Genomic DNA, 27,655 nt, shown 5'->3' on the forward strand with positions numbered 1-27,655 from the left:
GTCTTATTATGTTTTCTTTATTGCAATTTAGAAAGCTCCCTGAAAGAGAAATGTGTACAGATGAAGTTCTCTGCGGTTAAAGAAGAAAATAATGCATTAAAAAAGTTAAGAACTGCACAGTTAGTATCTTCAGAGAATTGTGAGCAGCATGACTCCATTTGTAATTTGCAACACGTAAGTCACATAATTTTTAAAAACTAACCATTTCCTTCTGCTTTGGCTCACCAAAAGGCAATTTTATTGTGAAGCAGCTATATATCATTAAACAGACATGACTACAAGACCAAGAGAGATTGCACAGAAGCCATCTGATTTCACTTTTCTTTATAATCACTATATAGAAAAAAAGTAGCTGTTCCAGTCCAGTTTAAATGAAGATGAACATTTGAAGTATCTAACTGCAATATTCTCAGCTGAGGTAATTTGACATTCTCATTACATTTACTCCATAACACAAAATTTACTTTGGTAAATATGTGGCTGCTGTCTTTTCAGAAATCAAACTGTGAAACTGTCCATAATTGGGTAAAAAATTTAAAATCAAAATCCAATATGGTAGGTCAATCCAGTTACAAATTTGCTAAGTTCTCCATTAAATGCTACTGTACTGGAGAAAAGGGATTCAAACAGCTCTTAAAGTACAGCAAATAAAAAACCTTTGCTAGGTTTCAAGGCAATAAACCAAATTCTCTATATGACCTCTATATAAATAAATGCAAAGAATTCTTGCATTATTTTGGTTGATTCTGTACAAGTTCACTAATTAGTTTTATTTAAATATAACTCTTACAACAATTTTATCCAGAACCTTAATGAAAATGAAGAAGTTCTAATATAGAACTTGCACAACAGTTATCTTAACACTGACTTAACAAGGAGAGGCATATAAAAAGACATAGAAATGACACATTTTAAACTGAAGATGTTTTATCTCAGATTCACTATGAGGATGACTCTTATTCTTTAGTATGCAACTTCATTCTTTACCTGTTAAACAAAGTGTACAAGTTATCACAGCAAAATTTACAGAATAATTGACTTTGGCCTTGGTTGTACAAAGACCTATTTACACATTTGAGATAAGCAAGCACCTTCCTCCCTTTTAATTCTATACATGTGTTCAAGCTTTAAGTCTATATTTGGATCTACAAAATCTTGCAAGATAAAAATTCTCTCATATATACACCTTGGACCATTAGAGCACAGTGTCTTTATAGATATGTGAATGTATCATCTGCTAAATTACCCATTCTTCACATGGATGTGAAGCCTCACTTCCACAGTTAACTTCTTGGTGCTGATGGGGTTGACTGCTGAAAACAGCTCTTAGTCTGGGGGGGACAAACCAAATCATTGTGCAAAGAGACTAATGTGCCTCAAATTGCCCCCAAATGCAATCAAACTTGTAAATAAGAAATACATGTCCAAAAGTACATTAAATAAACACCATTAATTGGTTGTTTAATTTATTTTTTTAGTCTGGTTCTTGAACATAGATGGCAGATCATTTTAATGGAAAAACAAATTTCAACACCAAAGAGTTAATACTGTCCATGCATATCTGAACTAACGAAGTATACCTAAGGTTTAAAAATCCTTTAATTTGTCTTGTGACAATCTAGCAACAAGATAGATTTTTTTCTCAGTTAAATATTTAACCCACACCCAAAATGAATGCCTGCTATACAGAAGGCAATTATTCATTCCACTATTAGAATTTCTGAAGCACTGATAAGTTTGTAAATACAAGAAAAGCAAGGTACAATTGCAATCAAATACATGACTTTTTACAGAAGGCCTCATTGTGGTAAATTATATACAACATAGTGTTCTCACTTTCCTTAAAGTGCTATCATCGTACTGATACAAGGTCATCTATTGTTTTAGGAGGTCTTTTAAAACAGCACCAGCACTGGCATCAGGGGACACTGGCAGTGGTGTAAAAGTAGGCAATGCATCAGAAATAGGTTTCATAAGCAGATGTCCAGAACTACTAGCTGGTGTTATGAGAGGCACTGCTGCAGATCGAGGTGCTAAAAATGGATTTGCATCTGGTCTTCTACCCATTCCTGAGACTGGAGAATCTGGAATACAGAAAAACCCAAACCAACAATGAAAACACTGTTTAAAAGCATTCCTAAATCTATCCAATTTTTCAGCATTTGTTCAGAGACACGTTCTAAAACTGTCTATTACTTCTGCAACATGTAAGTCCTTGAAAATCTCCTAGCCATGGACTGTAGACATCTTCAAAGACTCTTATTGTCTCTGGCTACTCTCATAGAACCATAGAATCCTTTAGGTTGGAGAAGACTCTTAAAATCAAGTCTAACTGTTAATCCAGCAATGCCAAGTCCACCACCAAAACTCTTTAACAGCTCAAGCTACCCAGGAAAATGTGTACATCTGACAGCAACATGAACACCCTTTGCATTTCACTTCACCTTTGCAGTGGCAGACATGAAGTATCTGTCACACTAACTCCAGCACTGTGCAGAGGTATAAGGGCACATGCACTACAATGCAGAGCACAGGAAGGTTTCGAACACATGGCACAGATTCCCCAGGGTCAGCCCCATGAAAACCCCCATAAATAAACAGCACTTTGTAACAATCAACTACTTTAGTTGAATTGAAAGAGGGTTTTTTAGCATCTCTTGCTATCTCTGTACATACATATAATATCTAGGGGTTTGGTGTTCTGGGATTTTTGTTTTAATTTTCTTTTGAGTTTACAGCTAAGTTTCAAACAAAGCAAGCTTCTGCAAACCAGCAGGCCTATATTAAGGTGAAGTCCTAAACATTTGTAAAAAGTTAGGTCCAAACTGGACTAGCTAAATTGAAGATTTGAATTTTAAATTATTTAAGACAAAAGTTCATTAATTTAACATGTATAATATAAGCTGAACTGTTCTCTGTCTTAGAAAAAGTCAACACTTCTGCACAGCTTACAGAGATTTCATACCAGGCCATGCACTTAACTGATTTTGTTTTGGTTCTCTCTGAGCAACCAGGTTCTACACACACCAGAGAGACGCTGCAAAGTTGTATTACTTGCATTCTTCACTCACTTCAACACAAGCTGATCAACAGGGATGCTGAAAATCAAGACTGGGTTCACTGCTACACTGTATGAAGTTGTCTACACAGCAACTGTTTGACTCTAACAGGTGCTGTTAAATCCTTCCTGTATCAAAGAGAATTTGGTTCCTCTAATCTTCTGTATTGAGAGTTCAGAAAGTGAGGTACAGATGCAATGGGAAGGAGAGACAGGAGAAGAAAAAAAAAAAAAGACAAAAGTAGGACATGGTTGGGGAGAAGAAATCAAGTTCTTAATTTACAAGTGATGAAGCACAGAAGCATTAAAATCCTCTTGAAAATTCTACCCTTAGTTATGTTCTGTGTAAAGATTAGAATGTTACCTTGCATTTGACTGTTGGGTGGAGTACTGCTAGTTTTACCAGTTCCTGCTGCTCCTAAAGGTTTCATGTGATGAACAGAGAGCTTGGGTGGGGGAAGGCTTGGGGAAGATTCAGTTTCAAGGAATTTCACGAACAGTTCTGAAAAAGACTATAAGAAGCTACTAGTTATTGTATTTCACTGATGCTCTGGTGAAAAGCACTAAGTCAAAAATACATATATACATAAAATAAAAAGCTGTCAAGTGTCCTGCAATCAATTTTTTACTTAGTACTTAGTACTAAGCAGTCCTCAGTGAGAGACAAATTTATTTTCAAAATACACTCTTTGTTGTTGTCTCACTAAGAGGCATTTATATAAAATTGATAAACTCTAAAGATAACAAACATACTTCTACCATGGTTCCATTATTGATTTAAGCCAGTTATTTCAAGAATTCTATGCTATTACTGACATTACAGTACTTCCTTAGTCTTTACTCAACCAATCTCTCTCCCTCAGAAACACATAAAACCCAATCTTTTCTCTTCAAGGCCCTGCATGCTTTATTTCATAAAGAATCTCAAATAAATGAAGCATAGAATGATTAAGATGTTGGTAGTATGACAAGATAAAATTTGGCTTAGTAAAGTCTGTCCTATTCACACAGAAGCATTAATTTTTCTCTTTTACTTCTACAGTTAATCAGACCACAGTCCTTTAGTGGCCTATGTGCCTGCACTATTTTAGGGAGAAAAAACCAATCCCTACAGTTCAAGATTATTTACAGAGATCCATTCTCAATATTTTTAGCTCAACAGATCAAAAAACCAGTCAATCCAAAAACTCCAATCCCTCAGTGCTTGGTCCTTGAGTATATTATTTACTGGCCTGCAAAATGGAAAGTTCCATAGATAAACTGCTCCTGTGGATCATACTATGAGATCTGTTATTTTAAACTATCTGAAAACTTAAAATATAAGTTTTATATGCTGTACATAAGAGGCACTAACTGCAGCAGCTGAAAAGGCTTCTCAATTTAAATTTAAAGGACATATGGGAACACAATCATCAAAATACAATGTCATCATATTCTATACTGTTGAGAATTGTGTAATTCCACACTCTCACATACATTTAACTTCCAGCATTCATAGTTTGCAAGATGAAGTCCATACTGTAAGAGAGTGATGCCAGGAACCAGTGGAACAGTAATTGTCTTCTGTATTAGAAGACAAGATTTATCACTGTGTAATTTTCAATGTCTAATTATTTCTTTAGTGCAGGAAAAAACCTTTTGCCAAAGCAGTTGCACAAAACAATTAAGGCAAGATACAGTAGCACCAGTAAATGTAGCTCAATATGCTGATGAGCCAAACATGGCATTAATATGCAACTTCCCCATTTTTCCACTCAAACCAAGAGAATGAATGACTAATTCTTACACTATTAAAAATGTTCTGATGAGTTGGTCTCAAAGGTGTACTAGGAACACTCTTTGACCCAGCTCCTCCACCAAGCCAGCCAGTCACCCATCTTGTAACTCCTCTTTGCTCTTCAGATAGTAACTAGAGAAGTATTTAAGGAAAACAAAGTTAGGAAACAACAAAAATAAAGCAGCACATAAAAGAAAGTGAATAAATACAAGCTGCAATTCCACATAACATGTCACTCTTAGAGATAAATACAAATTTTTATTGTTGTCAAAACCATATTCTCCACCTCCCAAAGAGATGGCAGTCTAAAAACTTGCCTCTTTATTTAAAAACATAAGCCTCACATTTTCCACAATAACTACTGGTACATATATAACAGGCTTACTTTTCTGTAACTGATATATTACAGCTACTCTACACAACAGCACAAAATGCTTTCCTTTCTGCATCAGCATTCCTCAGCAAAATGAAATCTACCCTATTAAAACAACATTATCAAAAGATGAAGGTCATCATATAAAAAACATTAAAAAGTCCCATATAAAAAAAGGTGAGACAAAAGAAGAAAAAATGCTTTCCCTACAAAATGTGCAGTGACATTTACCTCAGCAGCAAGTCATTCTACTTTCAGACAAGGATACAGGAAAAAAAAAAAAGAAAATAAAAAAAGGAAAAAGAGAAAAGAAAAAAGGAAAAGAAAAAAAAAAGTGCCTCGTTTTCTGCAAAGTATTACCTGATCAAGTTCCTCCTTTTTCAGTCCCAAAATACTTCCCATTAACCTTAACACTTCAAGACGTTTATTTTTTGGAGTATGAAAATGTCCAATGAAGAGATTTCTCATCAACAGTCTGCAGAATAAAAGAAGGTATTTATACAAGCTGCTATTGTGTAACAGCTGACACTATAATATTGGTGCATTTATTCCTCATACTCTTCCCTAATTTACAGTAATATAAATAAACACAACAAATACAAATAACTAAAGGGTACCTCTCCAATTTCCTCTAAGTTATTTCTTACACAGTGTGGATTTGGACAGTATTAGCAATATTGTATGCAGTGAGGTGAAACTGAATGGTAATATGAGCTATTGGGAGGTACACACTACAGTGAGGGAGAATGTTTGTTCTAAGATCTTGATTCAGCAGAGCATTTAAAAAGAAAGCTCTGTGTAGTCCCAAACCAAGACAAAATGAAGGGGCAGGGGAGCCCATCTGCCTATCCCTGTTCCTGTTCTGCTGGGTAGAAAAGAAAAAAAAAGCACCAAGGAAGAGATTTACATGACATCCAGGTGATGCAGACACATGAAAAGACTTGCTGTTCACACCCTGAACATTATAAAATATGCTCATTAAGAACTCTTATCTCCATTTGCAGAGCTGATGCTACAGAAGTGCACTTCTGCATAAGGAACAAATCAGTGAGCCTAAGCCACATATCTATTGGTTTTACTAATCAAAATGACTATTTACAACCACCAAGCAATTGAAAAATGTCAAAATAATAGAAGTGTAATTACAAGACAACATACAGAAGTACAATCTTCTACTATACCTGCAACTGCGAGTGCCACATCTGTACATTGAGAGGAATAAACCCAAAAACTTAGACCAAATCTTTCATTAAAGACTTACTTGTCCACTTTTCCTTCTGTGCTGTTCATAAGGTTCATTAATTTATTTTGCATATCTTCTAACATTTCTCTTCTGACCTCACCTATAAACATAATGTCACAACAAAAGAAACAAAAACTTTGAAACGCTGTTGCAAAATCGATCAGTAATATATACCTTCATAAATATTGCTACGGTGCTTTTAAATAAAAAACAAAACCAAAAAATCGATGTGATTTTTTAAAAGAAGGTGTCAACTTACATGTCATTGCTATTTGAAACCACAAGCTGAAATCTCAGGAATGATACTCAAAGTTAAAGTACAGGACCACACATTAAATAAATACATTGCAGAAGGTTGATGAACTGCTCTTTTCTATCTAAATAATACAGAACTAGAAAGAAACCCTTCAGCAAGGTCTGTAGTCCTGTGGTGGCAATCTTCTTCAGAATGACCAAATTCCATGGTGGCATCAGATCTTTTTGATCTCTGCCCATAACCTCCAATATTATCCAAGCCCAGGTATTCTGTGTACCCTGCCATTAAGTTGCTCCTTTGAAGCACCAAGGAGTTCTTCAGTTTCCTAGATGCATTATTTGCTAGCAGAGCAACATCAGGAGCTTGTTGAGGGTCTGTTCTGTTTGGACCCTTCCCACTCCTGTGACTGATGCAAGCCCTGGGAACAGCATGCTGGGACACACTAATGCACCATACAAACGGTGTCGTGCTTCAAAACTCAGTATACTTGCAAGAGAAGCAGACGTGCAAGATTACCCCTACTTTTGGGAACAAAAACATGAATGGAAGAGATGAAATGCCACAGCTACCATGAACCAAAAACAAGACTGAGAGAAAAATGGCAAACACTTCAGTCAGGCATCATGGCCTGCAAGCTGAATTATAAGTCAATGAATGTGAGGTGGCCTAAGACCAGAAAAACAGCAAAAGTGTCATTTCTCACCAGACTGGGGTTCTGCAACATACTACCTCTGAAGCCTAATAAAAGTACAATTGAGCCTTATTCAAACACAAAAACCTTACAAATATACTGTAAAATGGACTGTCTGTGTGAAGACCAACTCTAATTACAGATATAAGCAGATGAGATGAACTTTCTCTCCTCTCTCCCTATGAGGTGTAATGCTTACCTCCAAATCCTTTGGAAAAACTGCTGGTCAAATTAGTTTTTAACAGTTTTTGGGCTCATGTTAGTTAAAAATTCTTCATTAAAAAGGCACAAAATATACACTTTTGTTTCATCTATCTTATAGTTAATTTCTAAAAAGCCTCAACATCTTTGTAAGAAAAATGACTTCTATGAATTTTTGCAACCTTCAAATAATCTGTGGTGCATGGAAAGGGATTCCACTCATTTCCACAACTTTCAATCTTTAAAAAGTACACGGCACAACTATGTTGACAAAACATGGTTCTCAATTAACACTAATTAATTAACTCCATGAGAATTCACACAGATTTCATACATATACACATCAAAGAGCCAGTCTGTGAAATGGATGCAACCTACTATGCCCTGTTTTCCTGTACTCCACATCTTTATGCAAACATTTTACTTCACAAATATGAATTTTAAGGAGTACAGAATAGAACAACCTAATGTCATGCTGGGAAAGCTCTTATTCAAGAGTAAACTCTTCATTCAAAGCAAGTTAAAACTAAAGGAAAACCTGTTTTATACAACAATCTATCTTGCAACAACTACACCCATATGCATTAAATTCCATTCCAATAATGTGACTGCTCTTCACCACTTCTCTCTCAACACACCAGGGTGAAGCACAGGAGAATTAATCCATGGTTTCAAAGTTTACATTTACTTAAAATTATGCTATTTTGTAAATATGGTTAAAAAGGACACCAATACTTAAAGGAAAACACAGGCAACATGATTATAGAATGATACAGCTGCAGGAGCACACATAGGTGAGTTGTTATTTGCATGTCCACAGAACAGAAAGGAATAGAGAGTCATACTACCAATGCCACAAAAACAAACAAGCAGCATTTGAAAACAAATTTCAATTAAATTTTACACTGTTGCTATTTCTCTACAAAGCAAGACAATTTTGAGTTGCTTTCTCGATTTTTATTAATTTCATGTATTCCTTTATGATGGATCTTAAAACAAAAGTATTAATAATTAAAAAAATTAAAAGCATTAATAATTTAAATGAAAATTGATATCAAAGAGGATCAACTTTTCAGGACCACTACACAGTGATTATGCAAATTTATCTTAAACATATTTTTTAAATGGAACATTTCCCTCTAAAATAGAATCCTACAGCTGAAAAGGACTTGAACATGTACTTGGGGTGTATGAAAAGACTAAGTAACAAAAACGTCCTGAGCCAAAACTCAGCATGGACTGCTGTAAACCAGACATTTACAGAGTCCAATAATTTGTTAACCATTTATGGCAATCCAGAAAACCGCATCTGGTACATCTTATACTTTTCCATTAAAATCACTTCTTCTGCCAAAAAATCCATGAAGAAATCCTTCAAAAGATTTGGCTAACAAAACTGTGTCTGGGAATGTATTTGGCCAATTTGCAATAAGACATTTTATGTTTTCTTGTATAAATAGAGAATACGAAGTGTTATTTTTTCTTTCTATAAAAGTCATTATTTACCCTACAACAACATTAAAGTGCCGTTTCCTTTATGCAGCAATTCCATTTCAATTTTTTTATCAAGTACATTGCTTGCCAATACAACACTGCTTGATACTCAGTTTTCTCTGTGAGTTTAAATCCCGCCTGCTTTCTTAAGCAAGGTTTTAACAACAAAATAAACAGTAATGAAGAACTTCCCATTTAAGAGCAGTATTTGCCTATGCCAAAGTTAATTTCAAAGCAGGATTTGTGAACTTTTGCTGTGAATGTCTGTAGTGAGACATAGGTATACAGATCAGTCAATTCAAAAACAGATTGGTAGTTGTACATTATGTAGCAGTTTGAAATTTAATTGAGCTTATAAAATTCATACGTGAACTCAGGAAGCACATCTATGATGCCCACTTGGATGCCAAATTGCACTTGGAGAGAAGTAAATTTAAGTAAGTACACATTCAAATAGGTAGCAGAAAAGCAATAGACTGTTTTTTGTAGAGCTCTTGCTGGAATCTTGAAGATTTTCAAATGAGATCTCACACCACCTATCTGTCATAAGCAAGAATGCTTCAAGAAAACATCACTTATTACAAGAGTAAGACTTCTGATCGTTCAAAAAGGTATAGCAATAATTAGTTGCATATGTCCAAAGCACGAGTTACCACTGCAGCCAGCAGAGATGGCAGTCACATCTGTGCAAGAGCTGCTGCCTCTATGTCTTGTAGCCACTGCACACCTTTACCTCACTGTGCTCTGTATCTATGTCAAATATGGTAGCTACTTTGGAAAATCTGACAACATTTGGCATTTCACCAACTTTTAAAACAGACACAGAGCTAATTCAAGTGTCTTGGTATTTACAGGGAAAAACCCCCAAAATCCAAAAAAACTTCTACAGGGCTTTCTTTTGAGAAAGATGTCTAACAGAAGGTAAATATACTTTTTCATACTTGCTTTATAAACAAGGAAGTCATCAAAATGTAGCACAGAATTAGTCCGTCATAGGATATGAATTTTGGTAAGCTTCTAGGAATATTACATTATCTCCTCAGCTGTTGAAATATTTTAAGCAAAAATAAAAATGTAGTTACCTTCTTTCTTAAGTTCTTCAATCTGCTCCTCTTTGATGTCAAGCTGCTCAGTAAGCCTGGATGCTGCATCCAGAGCAGCATTTGCCTCTTCTAAACTCTCCTAAATAGAGGGTAGGAAAGGGAAAAAAATAAAGAGAAGCAGGGAGATCAATATCACATTACCGTAATACCACACACATCATGCACAACAGATGAAGAGACTGCAATTACTTGTTCTTTCAAATAACTGGATTGTAAACACCCTCAGAAAATAGAGTGTCAGCAGAAAAATGCTATTTTGCTTGCTCAGTGAAGAATTACAATTCAGTTTCACAATGCTCAATTTCATTATTCAGCCCACCTGCAGTGATACAACTTTTTCTTCTAGGTTTTCTGCTTTCTTCTTCCATTCTGCACTCTGTTTTTGGTGTCTCTCCAGCTCTGTTGAATACATAGCTTTTTCTTCTAAAGAATTAAAAATAAGAGACAAAACAAAACTATCTTAATTTACAACATGTAACTCTTCTTGGGATATGCAATTACAAAGCCTCAGCATTTTCATATCTGGTCTTCATGAGATAGAGGTGGAATTCAAATTCCATAAATGTGATATTGATCAACAGTTTGCACAGAATAGTTTTTTTCAAGTTTTTAATAGAGAACAGATTTTGAAATTCAGGCTATCAATAAAGGAAACGAGGTAATTAGTACTTCAAAAGCACCAAAATATGCTAACTATCCAGCTGCAAAATACTTGTTGCAATCTTTGCTACTTTTGGACAAACCTTACCCTGTTGGAACTGCTCTAGTACCATCTGCAGGTTGGCCAGAGACAGTGCATACTGCTTCACTTGGTCCTGGGAGATGGTCAGCTGCAGCATGGTTTCATCCCTCTGCTTGGACACTAGGTTTAACTGCTCTTGCAAAGATTCAACCTGCAGACTAGCCTGATGGCTTAATGAAAACAAGATAAATTACTTAAATAACAGAACTTACCACAGTGAAAATTAAATCCCACCAAAAAAATTCTTACCAAAATTTTTGAGCTCAATTTACAAAAATTATGGTATTTTCTCCCCAATTCCTCTTTAAAAACAAACAAACAAAACCAACTAAAAAGAGATTTAACAGAAGTCTGCCAACAAAATTTTGACAATCAAAGAAAAAACCACCAATTAACATCTTTTGGTTGAAATGTATTAGAAAAAATCCTATTTTTTGTTCATTATTACAACAGCATCTTTATAAAAAAAAATCTGTATCTTCCTAGTTGTCTGCTTCAATTACTATGAATGAATAGGTCTTTCTACCAGGTTTTACTTTTAACCCCAGTCTCCAAGAACTCAGTACATCTTCCTACTTACTAATGACTGAATGCTCCACTTTATTTCCCATTGTGCTAAAATATTCTAGCCTCCCAGATTCTGCTACTCATGAGAAATTCAGCGCATCTTGCTCTATATGTTTACACTATGAAGAAGGAACTTCTCAGCAGTGTATACTTTCCATGGTATCAGGGACAAAGTACTAATGTGTAAGTGTCTCTAAAACAATTCACAAGTCATGACAGTCACAGACAATGCACGCTTGTGTACTGGAGAATATAAAATAAGACTCTTTCAAACTTTAACACACAGCTAAATTGATGGGTTAAGGATTTTTGTCTAGTTCTAAGCACTGTTGATGATGTAAGGTTTCAATACTTGTGGCTGAAAGGAGAAAGACATTAAATTCTTGACTGTAGTCAAGTATATTTCAAATCACCCTCATGATTCTGAGTAACAAATGTTCCTATCTTTTTGTTTTTTCAAGTGCCTAGTATGCTACAGGATAGCAGCTCAGTATAACAGAGGCATGAGCATCAGTTTAGTTAACTGTGATATTTAAGACTACCTGGCATTCTCCACTGCAGTAGATGAGGATGCAAGTTTTTCTTCCAAAATCAAAACCTTTTTTCTTAGCTTGACCTCTCTGTCTTCTGCAGCTAAAGCCTCTCTGGTGTAGGAGTCTTCCATTTCCAAAAGGTGATTCCTCAACCTCTCCAGTTCCTGATTTAGGCGCTGCTCCTTCTCATGCAAATGCTGCACCTGTGTAGAACATACCTTAAGTTGCTTGGACTGCCACTTTATATAAAAAAAATTAAGTAAAAAATGTAACGCATATCCATTGAAGCACACTGCAAGTGTATTAATTTTAAATGCTTTTAACAAGTGACTGCTACTAAAATAATCCAAAAAATATTACAGATGCAATTTCTTATTCGTTTTTCGTTTATTTCTTGCAACTATAAATGATTTGGTGGTACCTCACTCTGCAGGGCACTGCTCTCCATTTGCTTCTGTTTGAGTGCTACCATCACTTGGTCTCTCTCCTGCTGAAAAGTAACAGCCTTTTCCTGCATTGATTTAACTTCATTTAACAGCTGATTCAATTCTCCTGTCTTGCCCTGTTGAAGACATAAACAAATATTTCAGACATGGCCAACAATTTTACCTGAGGCATAGTCTTTGCCAGGAAGAGTGTAAAGATACAACTAATCTAACAAGGAACAGGGCAGGACATCTATGGCCTTGCAACACAGAAAAATATCCAGGAAGCATATTACTTTGAATCCATCTACTTTGAAGAGATAGTCATAAGTATCAACGTACATACCTGTTCTTTGTCTTTCAACAGCTTCTCAAAAGCAAGAGCTTTTTCCTTCATTGAGTGAGACTCAAACTCTTTCTCTTTGAGCATCATCGAAAATTGCATGTTAGTCTCCTGAAGTGCACGGAATTCTGTTTCCTTTTCCCTGCACCTTGCAACTATTTTTTCATTTTCTTCTTTCAGTTTCCGAATGTCCATTTCTAAAATTAAATTTCTTTCTTTTAGATTAGTTACAGCTTGCTTCAAAAGCTCATTTTCATTTTCTTTGTTACTAAGATTTTCACTCACAGAAAGTAACTGATCACTTTTAGATTTAATTAATATATCTTTTTCTCTTAGTGACTTCTGTAACACATCATGTTTTTCTTTGATCTGTCTCATCTCTGATTCAGTTCCTTCTTGACTCTTTCTTTCAATCTCTGATGCTGTAGCAACAGAATCAGATAATCGCTGATTGTTTTCCTGAAGAATCCTGATAGTTGAATCTTTTTCTTCTAACTTTTTTTTCAGTTGTTCCAACTCATTTTGAAGGAGTTTAGATTCCTCACTAAGTGCTTCAGGAGGACTGCATTGAACACCTGAAAGCTGTGAAACGGTGGCAGCTGTTGCCACAGATGGTGCTACCAAATCCAGTTTGCTCAGGAGAAGATCCTTAGTGCTATAAAGCTGTCCTATGCTGTGTTGAACTTGTGCTAATTCCTGGCTAAAACTTTTCAGCTTTTTCTCATTCTGTTCATAACTCTGAATCAAGCCATTATAATCTACCTGCAGCCTTGAAGTACTATCACTTTCAACTGAAATTTGTGCTTGCAGCCTGTGCAACTCTTCCTGGAGGTGAGCTGACTCATGCTGCATGTTCTGGACCGTGGTTATTACCTGTTGTTTCCACTCCTCCATTTTCTTTACTTGCTGTTTCAGTTTATCACGTTCTTGCAGAAGTTCCTCAAACTGGTTACTGTTCACACCCCCTGCCCCATTATCAGCACCTGTACTGGATGTCTGCAAGACAGTCAATAAGGTTTGGCATTTTTGACTTAGGGCATCTATTTCAATGTCTTTTTCTCGGATGATACGGGATAGATTCTGAATAGTTTCTCTAGACATTTCTTGACTGCTGTTTTCAGATCTATTGGATAACCTTCGGTTCTCCTCCTGCAACCTCACCAGAGCTGCTTCTTTAGCAGCGACCATGTCCATGATATTACGATACTCTGTTTTTAACTGACTGTTCTCCCTTGTTTTTTCACTTAGAACTGCTAGTACTTGTTCTCTTTCCAGAACATAAGCTTGCAGCTGCTGCTGAAGGGAAAGAACATCCTGTCTGTAGGAAGCTGAGGAAACTCTAGCGTTAAGAGCTTGTATTTCTAAATCTTTCTCTTGAATGATCCGAGTAAGTTTACCAACTTCATCCTTAGACAACTGATCAATTTGCTGACTTAGAGAAACATTCTTTTCATTTAACAGCTTAATCTCCATCTCCCTTTCCTTGATACCTTTGACCAGTCTTTCAATTTCAGCTTTAGATAAGTCATGCTTTTCATTTCCATTTTCACCATTAAGAGTCTGAACCTTGGTTTCCTGAAAAAGATCAGAAGCATCAGTCTGAATAATCTGTCTCTCTTTGTGCAACTGAGTTTTAATTTGTTCAATTGTTTTCTGCAAATTTTTGATTTCCTCATCTTTTTCTAAAAAGAGTCTTTCGTGTGTGACATTCATTTGCTGACACTGCAATTTGGACTCATCTATTTCCTTTCGCTGCTCCTGCAGTGACTGCTGAAGCTTCACTGTTGCTTGATTCTGATCTTCTATTGTTTTTTTGTGAACTTTTATTTCTTCTTCAAGATTATTCTTTATCACTTTTAACTGTGTTACCTCACTTTCAAGTTCAATAATAATATCTAAAGTTTTAGGCTCAACCACAGGTGTAGATCTACTTTGCTGATCCTTAAGCCGTTCAATTTCTTCTTTCAAATGATTATTTTCTTCTTTCATGACTGCAAGACTTCTGTCTTTTTCCTCCAAGTTCTGTTTTAAGACATCCTGCTTTTTTGAAACTTTCATATATTCCTCAAGTTCCTGCTTTGCCTGTAAGGCTTGATTTTTGTATTTTTCAATGAATACCTCCTTCTCTTTTATGAGATCTGTCAACTGCTTTTGTCCTCCTAAGCTAGTAGTCAACATCTCCTTTGTTTCTTGATGGTCAAGTTCCATCTGCTCAATGGTCTTTTTAAGCTCAGCAAGCTTAAAGTCTTTCTCTTGGTGAAGCTTCACCAGGCGCTCATGCTCGAGCTGCAGGGCACTGGTGTCCATACTACGCGCCTTTGACAGATCCTCAATAGTTTTCTCGTAATTACGCGCTTGTTCCAAAAGCCTCTTCTCTGTCTCTTTTAATTCACTCTCTAACTGCCTTTTCTCCATTTTCAAAGCCTCCACAAGAGTGTCTTTTTCCAAATGAACTTTCTTTTTCTCAGAAATGGCATCACTTAACTCCTGTTTTAGTTCTTCAATGGCTGCCATCAGCTTTCCATTTTCTATTCTGAGATTAGACAGAGATTTCTGTAGATCTTCATTTATTCGTTTGTTTTCTGAAACATCATTCTGTAGTTCTGCAATTTCTACTTCTCTGTCTTTCAGAATCAGATCTTGACAAGTGTGGTTAGATTCCTCATTACTTTTTTCTGTTAACTTGCTCAAGGATACACAAAGTTCCTCCTCTCTTTCTTTTAGTCTCTGCTGCAACTCTTCAATCTCTTTTTTACTCTGTGAATTACACTCATGGGCTTTCCTTAATTGTTCCTGAAGATCTTTAATATTGTCTTGTAGCTGCTGCTTAGTTATATGCAAATCATTAAGTGCATATGAACAGTGGCTTAGTTTTTCTTTCTGACTATCTAACTCTTTAATAGCTTTCATCTTCTCAGTTTCTAATTCTGATACCTTCTTTCTTTCACAATCTATGTCAAGTTTCAGCTGTTTGATGATACTATCAGTTTCTGTGTGTTGCTTCGACAGCTGCTCTTTCAATGTAATCATATGCTAGAAATGAACACAAAACAGAATTCATTAGGGTAGCAAAAACAGCTGAACTATGCATTTCATTCACTTCTATCCTCTAAACAAAAAAAAATTAAGAGGAAAACAATGTTTCTTAGTTGCCAACATAAGTAGGATCAACTAGTCAATGCTAAATTAATTAAAACCAAGTCAAAAAAGAACAGATTACATTACACTCACAAAAAAAAGAAAAAAAAACCAACACCACCCCTAAAAGAACCATAACTGCCTAAATGAAGAAATAAAAAAAGACTTGTTTAAAAAAAACACAACTGTCAGAATTTGTCGAGACATTTGGAATTCAGCAAACATCCATTGCTAAAAAAAAGGGTGGCATTACATTTAAGTTATCTGTATATTCTATTTTCAACTTTTTGTTTCAACTTTGGATTCATTTCATAGGTGATTCATTGGTAAATCAATAAAATTGAAAACACATGGCTTGCAGCTTAAATTACAGGTCAAATATACTGGAACTCTGACAAAGAGGTATAATTATATATAATTGGTGACTTTTTTTATTTCACGAATGCTCATATTATAAAGAACTTGCAATAAAATAACTTAAATATTCAACATAATTAAAAATTATAAAGGAAAGAATTTCAAAAATCATTGTAATGCATACTATCATTAAGACAGATCAGAATATTATCAGGATAAATTTCATCAGAAATGTTGCAATGAAAAATCAGGGACTATTTAACTGGAATTTGTGAAGTAACATCTCTTATGGACAGCTGACATGCTGTTATTTCATCTTGGTCTACAACAAGTGGGTTTTACTTCCACTTCTGAATTTCACATTGAGATGGTAGATAGAGAGAAATACTGGCCCCAAGCATTTGTTTTTAGACCTCAAAAGATAACTTATATTTCCCTGCTATCTATGATCAAAGATCAACTTAAAAGACAAACATACATACAGAGAACTCAAAACATTTATTCAGCAGTTCAATAATTAGTTGTAGTATTTATTACCTGAGTAGCTTCTTGATTCTGCTTGTCTAGTTCTTCCAACTCTGCTATTAATGTTTCTCTTTCAGCAATACTTTCATCTAATTCATGTTCTTTCCTTTCCAAATCTTGTCTTAACTGATTTATTTCTGAATTCTGATCCTCTGTATTCGAAGAAAGAATATTCTCATGTTTATGTTGTGCACTTGTCAGTTCCTTCTCAAGTCCCTCAAAAAAAAAAGTAAATATCAGACTTTATCTTGCTGAAATTACATTACAACTCTAAGCCTGAACAAACACTACCCCAGTTAAAAATTTTTTGCTGGGAAGTGTTTCTCTCTACCATTCACACATACATATTTATTTCTTCATCATTTGGTTTAAGTGCCTAAACTTCTGCAAAAAAGCCATGGTATGGTAAGAAGTTACATCCATCTCTGAGGTATGAATTGACAGCTGGGATAAATTATTATAATTGCAAGAGCCACCCTAAACACAGCTAGGCTGCATGGTGAGACAGAAGTTTTAATCAAGGGCATCTAAACAACATCATTATGAACAATGCTACAGGAACTCTTGAATGCACGCAAAACACAGAAAAACTCAGTTGAAAAATGCTACTGGATACAAAGTAAAACAAACCAAATCTCTCAAGTCTAAGAGTTCATAAAGGACCAAGACAACACCACCAAGAACTAAAGGTGTGATATGTTCCACTGCTTCACTTCATCAGTAAGATGAAATGCATTATTATGAGTACTACACAGAAGAGAAATATTTCACAACTGGTAAGAGCCAAAACTGAAATATGCTTAAGCAGAAGTGAAAAATGACATATTTTACAGAATGTACTATTAGTACTTTGAAAATGTATGTTACAGGTTTATAGGCAATAATGAGATGGGCAGAACTTGAATGGTTTTCTTATAGAATACACTGTGGAGTTTCACAAGCAAAGATGTATTGTTTCTATAAATTCCACATATAATTACAGAACTAAACTACAATTACTTCCTTTTATATTACATTGTTATTTATGTAGAAATGCAAATGTTAAAAAAAAAAAAAGAAAAAAACAATTTAGAAATTGCTTTACCTGATTTAAACTGGAAAGTCTTGCTATTTCATTTTCTGCTTCTATAAAGGAAAATGAAATAAAATAGATAATTTACTACTTTTCAAACAACAATAAAACAAAAACATTCTCCCACCTTGCTGAAACAGAACTCTGCTGCTCAAAGTGGATAGTTTCACAGCATTTTGTGATGACAAGCATGAGTGCCATAAAACACTCAAACATGCCATCAGTCACCACCTCAAAGCAGATTATTACTTTCACAACTCATCCCACATTAGGGGGGTGGCACTAGAGTTCATCAGTTATGAAATATTACAACATTTTCAACCTACAGATATGTTTCTTAAACAGGTATATTAGTGTTTCCTTAAGGAGAAGATATTAGCAACTGAGTGTATTTATACACACACACACACACACACAAAATGTACTTTTTGAATTTAAACAAAACTTCTATTGAGGCTTACTTACTTTTAAAGACAAAAACCCCTACCAAAGAGTTGGCAGACATGATTACTTCCCTAATCAGAAGCCCCTATGACAACCACAGTAGTCCTAACAGGATTCTCTTTTCTGTTTCATCTTACTTCAATGGACAACGCTTTTCTAGAACAGCAAAACTTTAAAGGTACATATTCTCATATTCAGTTTTAAATTCATAAAATAAATTTTGAGTTTTAGAAGTGAAAAACTCTGAAAATAAACTAAAAATAAAAAATAATAGTAAAAAAATCATAGTCTTAGTACCTAACAATGCTTGCTGTAGGCTGGCAACATCTTGTGGTAGTGATGTCTTTGACTGGGGCTGCTTCTGTTCTTTCAGGAGAGCATCTTGCTCTGCCACAGACCTTTGAAGTGCATCAAAGTCAGATTTAAGCTTTTCATAATCTTGTGCTATTTGGATTTTTTCTAGCTTTGCAAATTCTTGCTCTTTCAGAAGATTTTTGTTTTCTGCTTTGGCAGAAGATAATTGGTGATTTAATTTTCTTATTTCATCCTCTAGGTCCTTTACAACCCGCAACTCTTCCACCTGTCCTCCATCTGGACTCTGAGCTTTTTTTTTCTGTTCAGTAATTTTAGGGTCATCCACGGCATCAGTGCTCACACCATCTAAAAGACAAAAGAGATTATTTGCAATATTAACCAAAACCATCACTCTAGATCTTTTGCTTCTCTTCTTTCACCTCTTTTCCTGACAGAGGGAGATAGACTAAAACAAAGACAGGTCATCATTAACAGAAAGTTTGGTTAAATAGGTTTAACATTTGGAGCTGTGCTATACACATTACTGGTAGGACAAGGAGCTTATTGAATACTTTCACATGCATGGCTCAAGACAATTTTAAATGTAAGTGTTTGCAAGACACATATATATTTAGTCTGCAATTTAGAGTATACTTGATCCCCTCTTGGTGAGGAGATGACAATCTAATTTATCAGGATTTGGAATCTCTCAATTTTCTAAGAATAATTTATCAAATCCCATCTAATTCAGAATGATGCAAAATCCATTTATAATTTAATTAATTACATTTCAAAGGTTTGCCAAATAGTTGTTACAGAGAAAAATTCCATCCAAATAATTTGCTAAATGACGCACAAAGGTTTTCAACTGAAGAAAAACATTTTTCAGAACTAACCTCTTTACAGATCCATCATACTCTCATACTATACTGACATTCATATTTCTGTACAATCTTCTATAATTTCCAGATATGTCAGACAGTACAAAAAGGCATCATCAGAAGAGTGCAGAAAAAAAGTTAAATGAAAGCACACTACTTGTGAATTCACTTTTGTGTCAGCTCAAACACCTGACCCTGCCCTAGTCCCTATTATGTTGTCAGACAGAATGACCAAAATAAAAATATAAAATATTCTAGTTCTTCAAAAGCCACTAACAGTATTTATTTTGCAGATAAGTGGTGATGTAAAAGATAAGGGACTTCTGCCTTCAACTTCCTTATATTAGTCCTGCTGGTGGTGTACGTATGTGAAGGGAAAAAACCTATTACATCTTAACAGGCATCTGATTTTAAGGAATAAATTCCCTATCAGTACTACCTTTAAAGATAGAGAAGCTATTCCAAGAAGGGAATAGATCTCTTGTTCCAAAAGCAGAGTATATACTCTCTAGAAGTCCAAGTTTTACCAGGTAAATATAGAGGTTTACAGGCAAAACTTAAGTATTTGTGCAGAGAAGCCTCTTGAGGAAACCCAAATGGCATGACTATATTTAAGTTGGATGAAATACTTACAGGGCAACAAAAAGTTATTTGTAGGAACTCCTGAGCTTCTGCATTATAGTCATGCCACACACTAAGGTGTGGTCCTTACAGCAATCATAGAATCACAGCACAGTTTGGGTTGGAAGGGCCTTTAGAACATCTCGTTTCAACACCTGAACATCATGGGCAGCAATGCCACCCCCTAGATCAGGTTGCTCAAGGTCCTCTCCAATCTGGCCACAAACATTTCCAGAAATGGGGCATCCACAACTTCTCTAGGCAACTTGTTCCAGTGTCTCACCACCCAATCTTTGAAGTTTTGTCAAGTAACCCAACTGGCACATAGTTCTCCAATTCTTCCAAAAGTTATTTTTTTGTCCTGTTACTTTGTTATCTTCGATTCAGTATGTCTTATCCTTACCTATAATCAGTTTAAGTTAAAAAAACAACCCAGAAAGTGCAAAATTCAGAGCACAACAATTGGTATGTATGCAAAATGACCCTTCAGATTGATACATTCCATAGATTAAATGCTATCATTCCAGTGCTCAAGCCAACCAGAGTGAATAAAAGATATGGGACACGTGTCTTAAACATGAAGCTGAACTGAAGTTCAAATTTAAATTTAAATTCTAAACATCATGTATTTGATATATATTGTACTGGCACATGCATATTCAGCATTTTAACCCAAATTCACCCCACATAAAATTAAACAGAAAGCATGTGGTAACAGAGACCTTGCTGTAACTGATTCTCAAGTTCCTCAATTCGCTCCTCATATTCGCGCAGCTCTTCTCGGTGCCGACGACTTAACTCTACTAACTTCTGTCTGTGGGCATCCTGCAGGACTGACAGCTCATGCTGATGTTCATCTATTTCTTGACTTAAATTCTGTTTCAGCTCCTAAAAATATCATTAGAGAAACAAAATGGCAAAATACAGCACAGTGTCTTCTTATGTAAGAAATAATACAATACAAAAGAAAGAAGTTTTCCCCAGTCTAATTCAGGGATTTATTGAAGGATTTCTCACAGAAGTCAGGTTATTTGATCTTTGTTGATTGGGATTTTTTAAACACGTGGAAAGAAATTCCTTTTAAAAATATGTTTACACAAATAGTATGCTCTCCACAAGAGCAAATACTAAACTAATGTAAATCAAATACAAGTCTTACATACAAACAGGATACACTAGAATGCATTTTTAGTAACTTTCTAGGATGACATGTAAAAGCTATAGTTTACACCTTCAACGAAAAAAGGCAACGTTTCTGAGAAGGGAGAAAATATTCTCTATATCTAAAATACAGTTTCATAACTGATCAACAGCTTCACAAGTGATCTGCCCTTGTAAATACTAATGTCATTGTTTCAAGCTAACATACTGTAATTATCAAATCATACAAACACCCTTTCTCAGAGTAACTGTTTTAAAATATTGTACTGCTGACTGAAGGGTTGCTATGCTACTACATGCCCCCATGCATTTTTAATGATGTTATAATAGTGTTAGTGAAAATATTTACAAGCCATGTGCAAAACCATACACCATACACCATTTACACAACCATGAAGTAAAGCACAAGTTTGTCATCTTACCTTAACAACATTTTGTAGTTTGCATATTTCACTTTGTTCAGCATCATTTGTGCCTTGCACTTTGGAAGACTAAAAAAACCCAAACCATATATCCATATGAAAAATATGATAAATACATGTATTTTTTTATCAAAGTGGTTCCTCTATTGATACTCAAAAGTAGAAAACAACAAAGCTAACATGCAGCAAAATAAAAATCCACTGTAATTCTGATTTAAAAAAAAAATACATTTTAATGGAAACATTTTAATTTTTCATGGATTTTTATTATTACATTACTACATATAATGGGTAAAAATTTTGAGTGGGGGTGTTATTGCTCATAGTAAGACAACAGGGTTGCTTAGTTTTGAGTATTTTCACATGGGAAAAGTATATCTCTGAAATCAGGCTATACCTGAAAAATGGTAAGTCACAGCAGCAGCAGCTTGAAAGATTATATTTATTTTTGTCTCAACAGACCATGAATTATAACTGACATATCAAGGACTGGGAGAAGAGAAAGTATAAAAGCATCCAATTATCCAACCACTACTTTGAACAGTACTGTGCTAGCAATAAAAATTATTAACATAGCCAAGAGGAAGGGAAGTATTTTTTGAAAGGCTGAACAACAATGAAACCCTGAAGACCCTTTATAGGTGAATGTTCATGAAATCCTTTACCGAACTTGACAAATCATGCATAAAAGCATAGCAAAAAAGCATTTGGAAGTTAGTCACTGAATGTGTTCTTAGTGATGTGACAGCAAAAAAGGTTTCAGCTTTACCATCACAACATGTTGCTTCTAGAAATTTTTTAGCGTGAACTTGCAAAAATCCACCAAGTGCAATGCAAACAATAATTTGGAGTGGAGAGAGAAGGGCAGGGTAGAAGAGAAACCACTCACCACTGCAATTTGTTTCCAGTGGTCAACCTCAGATTCCAGCCTGGAAACTTCATTGGACAATCTGTTTATTTCTTGCTGTGACCAGATTATATCTCCAAAATCCATGTCATCTCCTTCAAAACCTGAGGAATGTCTGACCTCTGGAACATAGGAGGCTGATGCAGTGGCTGCTGGCAAAACACCAGCTCCCAGCTGAGCAGTCTGAGCAGCTGTCTGTACTTTCTGCAGTTGTTCCTGTAGTGCATTCTGTCTGGCTTTTAGATGGCTGATTTCCACCTTGATATACAAGATAAAATGCATTGTTTGAATAAGAAGAATATCAAAATACACTCTACCCTTTGTGGCCTTATGAAATGTGAACTAAACAACACCCCCAGCACAAATAACTGATCACTTTCACTAAAAGAAAGAAAAAAAAAACTCCAAAAATTTTCATAATGGAGAAAAAAAAAAAAACATCCTTAGCTCAAGTGTTATGAAGTACCTCAAACAAAGACATGGGTTTTTTAGCAGCAAAGGTACACAAGCACTACAGCAATATCCAGGCTAACCAGTTATACAAAAAAATTAAATATAAAAGAGAGTATTCAGATATGAAAGTTTAGTAATATTTGATGATTTCTAGTTATTTTTATTACATGTGATTTCTTTTATGCTTAACAACTCAATGTAGTGAAAACTTACTTTCTTACAATAAAGAGAAATTAGCTTCATGTAATTTTCTTGTAACAACTCTGTTACTGTATTTAACAAGCAGAATTTCATACATGTCATAGATCTGCTTCCTCTAGTTCCCACATGAATTTGTGAACAAATGAGAAATGAAACTCCTTTTTGTGTAAATTTCAGCATACTGGTAACTTTCTTCATTTAGGCCTAGGAAATCTCATACAATAGGCTATAAAGCTGATGCTTCCATCACAAAGGGACATTTCATGAATTTTGAAAGCCAGCTCTGTTCTCTTTAATTGTATATGTTAAGATAAACAATGATGCCCAATAAATAATTGTTAAGATAAATAATGATACCTAAAGACAAAACAATTGTTTCAAATGGGAATTTGTTCCTGTTGCCTTCGTTTAAAGTAACTGAATCAGAAATAGAAAGCAGTAGAGTGTCTATTCTCACAATGATCCCAGAAACAACAGAAATTCTGACAGCTGCCCGACATTCCCAGAGTGTTTTCTCTTGTCTCAATTATCTCCTGGCAGCTTGGCTTACATTACAGGATTTGATTAAATATGTCTTAGTCTACATTAACAAACCAAGAAGCCATAGCTGTGACCAATATTTCCCCTGGAAGAGAACAGACACTAGAACAAAGGCATTAAACAGCACAACAGGTAAGTTTATTGGACATACTGAGAAATTTTACTCTGTCTTACCTCCTTTTGTTGAAGCTGATTGCGGTACTCGATAGACAACTGCTTTATTTGCAGCTCTGCTGCTTCATGCTTTTCTTCTAAGTCACTACAGACTTTTTTCAGTCTATCATTCTAGCAAAAATGAGAAATGAATGTTGGTAAATTTAGAACAGTCCTTAAAGAATCAGAAAAGCACAAAGCTACTGGACAGCAAAATAGTTAAATTGGTTCTCAGGCTACTTCATTCAAAACACACAGTAACACCAATGTGTGGGCCCCGAATCACGGTTATGTCCAAGCTTTCCATTTTTATATGGCATGGACTCCAGCTCACTTCCAGAAAAAAGGGCTGCCATGACCAGAGATAAATGCCAAGAATTAAAAGAAGTCAGGGCTGAGTCACATCTTAGCAAGATCCACAGGTAGAATTTAAGAACAGTCGCAAAGCACAAAGTGGAGTTAGTATCCAGTGTTTTCTCTCTGACCTCAGGCAAGAGCAGATGGCAAGAAACTAGAAAGAGGACAAGCAGGAACAGTTATGTCCCCAAAATAGTACCTTAACTTCACAATCCTCTTGAGGCCTGAAGGGACACATGAAAGTTGTTTATTTAGAGACATAAAGAAAGTCACAAGACCAACAAGTCCTATTCAAGAGCACAGAAAGTCACTTTCCATGAGGGTACATGAGATTTTGAAGTGGTTTTGGAGAGGCACGAGCAGCCTATGTGAGAATGACCAAACAGCAGGACACAAGAGAGAAAACAGGACCAGGGAAAATGCCCACATTTTTCACAGCCAAGCCTACTGCTGCAGTCCAAGTCCCCCTGACAGGGCAGGAACAGTCACAGTCAGCAAAAGATGAAAACTTGCAGCACATGCATAGCCCAATAAACATGTCTGTCCCTAAATAAAATGTGTGTTCCCCACTGTGACGGCAGTTTGGCACAAAACCAGAGTCACATTTTAACACCACTGTCACCCTTGTTCCTGGATTTACCCAGGATATTTCAGTGCAATATTTCAACTTCATGCCAAACAAATCATAATCACTGCATTTAATTACAACATAATGATCCAAAATTTCTTACTTCAAGCTTTTGTGCTGCATTAATACTTTCTATTTCTCTGAGTCTAGAGTTGGACACATGGAGTTCTGTTGCTGCATCTGAAAGAAAGTGAAAATTTTCATTTTAATCACAATTCTTTCAATCTGTTAAGACCAGTTATTAAGACAGATCTTACTTCAGACTACTTCTATGTTCATTCCTAGGTAAATATCAAAAGCTCCTTTTTATCAGAACACTGTAAGAATTATTTTTCAGACAGTCTTTCTGCATCTCATTTAGTTCATTCATATTTAGGCTTTAAATCAAATCAAACCCCTAACAGATTAGTATGGATTTAAGGTTTAATGTAAGGGAGATAAAAGTGTTTTACTTGACTATCTCGTGTCCCTAAATCTGTTTCTCATTTCAGACTTGTTCCTGACCTAAGAGCTGTGTTTCTCTGTAATGCCATGCAAAATTTCAAAACAAGTATTAATTCCATTAAATACACATAACAGTGACTGAACTTTCAGAAGAAAAATCAAACCACCCACACCCAACAAAATATCAACCCCATAAGACTCATTGTCTCTAAAAAGGGGATACATCTACCATCCCAGTTTATCCAACAGAAAAAGCATGTAATTCCAGATACATTTTAATGATCAACCTTCCTTAAATTGACTATGTTTACTCCTCCTATGTCCCACCTTTAATGGACAGAAACACCACATTTCCTTTTAGCAATGAGAAATCATCCTGAATTGACTAGCAACCTTGACAATAATTCAAATTTGAAATCAGTACAATTTCCAAGTAAATACTGAATTTCATAATTTCTCACATGCTGTTTAAAACTGAGAAAGCTCAAGCACTGCAGAGGAAACAATCTACACATGAAAACTGCAAAATGGAAGAAGTGCAAGTCCATAATCCACAAACAAGTGATGGGAATCAGAACACTGAATGTAAAAGATAATATTAAAACCTACCAAATTTTGACCAATTAGGAAATTAAACCCAGACTGTAAGGAACTACTTGAAAAGTATTGTTAAGGTCATATTATTTAATGGTTTTTATAGAAGAGTACTTGGATGGCACCAGATTTTTTACACCCTGGAGTCTAGTCACCCATATGAATGTACTACCCTGAAATTTTTAGGAGACTGAAGTTGCTCACAGCAGTATCCAGCAGGGAAGCACACCTGGAACTAACTACTAAACATCTGTACATCTCTTTTGCACAAGCTCATGCACCAATGTGAGTTCACAATTTATCCTTGAAAAAAGCAAAACAAACACTCTAGATGACTGCACAGCTCAGCAAAATAAAATATTTTTTCACAATGCTTCATAGATGACAGACTGTAAACTAAACAGAATTGCTTAATTCACATTTAAAATGACTATGCAGAAGTCTTAGCTGTTCTTTGTAATTTCCATTCTTAACACTGGTTTGAGAAAGCTAACTTTTAAAATAATTTATAGCTACACGATGATAATACTAGCGATATTAATCTATTGATACTTCTTACCACATTATACAACAGCTTTACTAAAGTTTTTTTCAAAAAAACCAAAAGTCATTACAAAAAACAATATGAAGAAAATATTATATTCCAGAACAGATTCACTATTGGTTTATAGTATATCTTACTCTGATGTCTCTGAGGGTTTGTTTGTTTGTTTGTTTGTTTTCTCAAAATTTCGGTTTTAAAGATAAATCGTTGTAGCCTCTAATCCTTATAAAGCAAGGTTCTCCTACTTGGCTATAGGGGAATTGTAGAACCCGACAGGTTTCTCTGGGCACAACTGAAATATAAACAAAACACTGCCAAACATTGAACCTTTGCCTCTGTGACACGTCACACTTAGATCACACCAGTGGCAAAACAACCTCTGTGCTACAACTCTGCAGTTTTATGGAACCGCTGTAAAAGCAGCTAATTAACTGAGAGTCTATCTAAACTAAGCAAACAGAAAGGAAACAGAGTGTTGTTTGAGTGCTGTCATTCCGGAGCAACGTAACACTTCACGCAATTTAGAAACCTCTCAATAATAAGCCTAGAAGGGGTTCACATCTGCTATTAGAGCCTGGGACTATATTTGCGTATTCTCCATATCCTGAGATCACAACAGCGGAATAAAAACAAAAACAAAGGCAGCAAAGGCAGCAGCATTCGCGAAAGGCACCAAGCCGCGAGTGGCTCCCTGCGGGCCGGTGCGCGCAGCGCAGGCCCCGCCGCGGTCGGTGCGGAGGGGACCGGCGGCCGGAGGAGGAGGAGAAAGAGCTCCCTCACGGAACCTGGCCCATCCCGAGCCCCCCTTACCGCCCACTTCCTCCGCGCCTTCCAGAAGGATGTCCTTGGTGAAGCTGGAGATCTGCCCGGTGAGCGAGGACAGGCTGTCGCCCACCTGCCCCAGGGACTGGCCCAGCCCCGAGCCCAGCCCGCCCAGCCACGACGCCATCGCGGCTCCGGGGGCTCCGGGCCTCGCTCGGCCCTGCCGGGCGGCCCCTGCAGCCGCTGCCCGCGGGCCAAGGGGCCGCCTCCGCCTCCCTGCTCCTCGCTACTGCGGGTGGCGGCTCCTGCTCCGAGCTCAGCACACCGGGCTCGGCAACTCGTGCGTCAAAG

At 36.0% G+C, this 27,655-nt stretch overlaps 1 protein-coding gene across 1 annotated transcript; it reads right to left on the reverse strand.

Moving 5' to 3' along the window:
• TRIP11 (thyroid hormone receptor interactor 11) lies at positions 1-27,521 on the reverse strand. Its single transcript, XM_058027313.1, has 20 exons — positions 27,353-27,521; positions 25,064-25,140; positions 23,997-24,107; positions 22,611-22,886; positions 21,722-21,790; positions 20,861-21,026; positions 18,640-19,002; positions 17,911-17,951; positions 16,839-17,042; positions 12,810-15,839; positions 12,460-12,600; positions 12,048-12,241; positions 10,945-11,108; positions 10,516-10,619; positions 10,176-10,275; positions 6,470-6,551; positions 5,569-5,683; positions 4,845-4,967; positions 3,423-3,570; positions 1-2,084 (listed from the first exon to the last, which is right to left on the reverse strand). Exons 1-20 carry the CDS (start codon positions 27,489-27,491, stop codon positions 1,876-1,878), a joined length of 5,856 nt encoding a protein of 1,951 aa, XP_057883296.1. The 5' UTR covers positions 27,492-27,521; the 3' UTR covers positions 1-1,875.
• Positions 27,522-27,655: the final 134 nt, after the last annotated feature.

The sequence above is a fragment of the Melospiza georgiana genome, chromosome 6 (assembly GCF_028018845.1).
Source record: "Melospiza georgiana isolate bMelGeo1 chromosome 6, bMelGeo1.pri, whole genome shotgun sequence".
Taxonomy (NCBI): domain Eukaryota; kingdom Metazoa; phylum Chordata; class Aves; order Passeriformes; family Passerellidae; genus Melospiza; species Melospiza georgiana.

Coding starts and splice junctions, on each gene's coding strand:
- TRIP11 (XM_058027313.1), bottom strand. CDS start 27,491: ATGGCGTCGTGGCTGGGCGGGCTGGGCTCGGGGCTGGGCCAGTCCCTG. Junction 22,887..23,996: donor ATCAGCTTCAACAAAAGGAG/GTAAGACAGAGT, acceptor TTGTATATCAAG/GTGGAAATCAGCCATCTAAA. Junction 19,003..20,860: donor TGAGAATCAGTTACAGCAAG/GTCTCTGTTACC, acceptor TTTGTCTTTTAG/ATGGTGTGAGCACTGATGCC.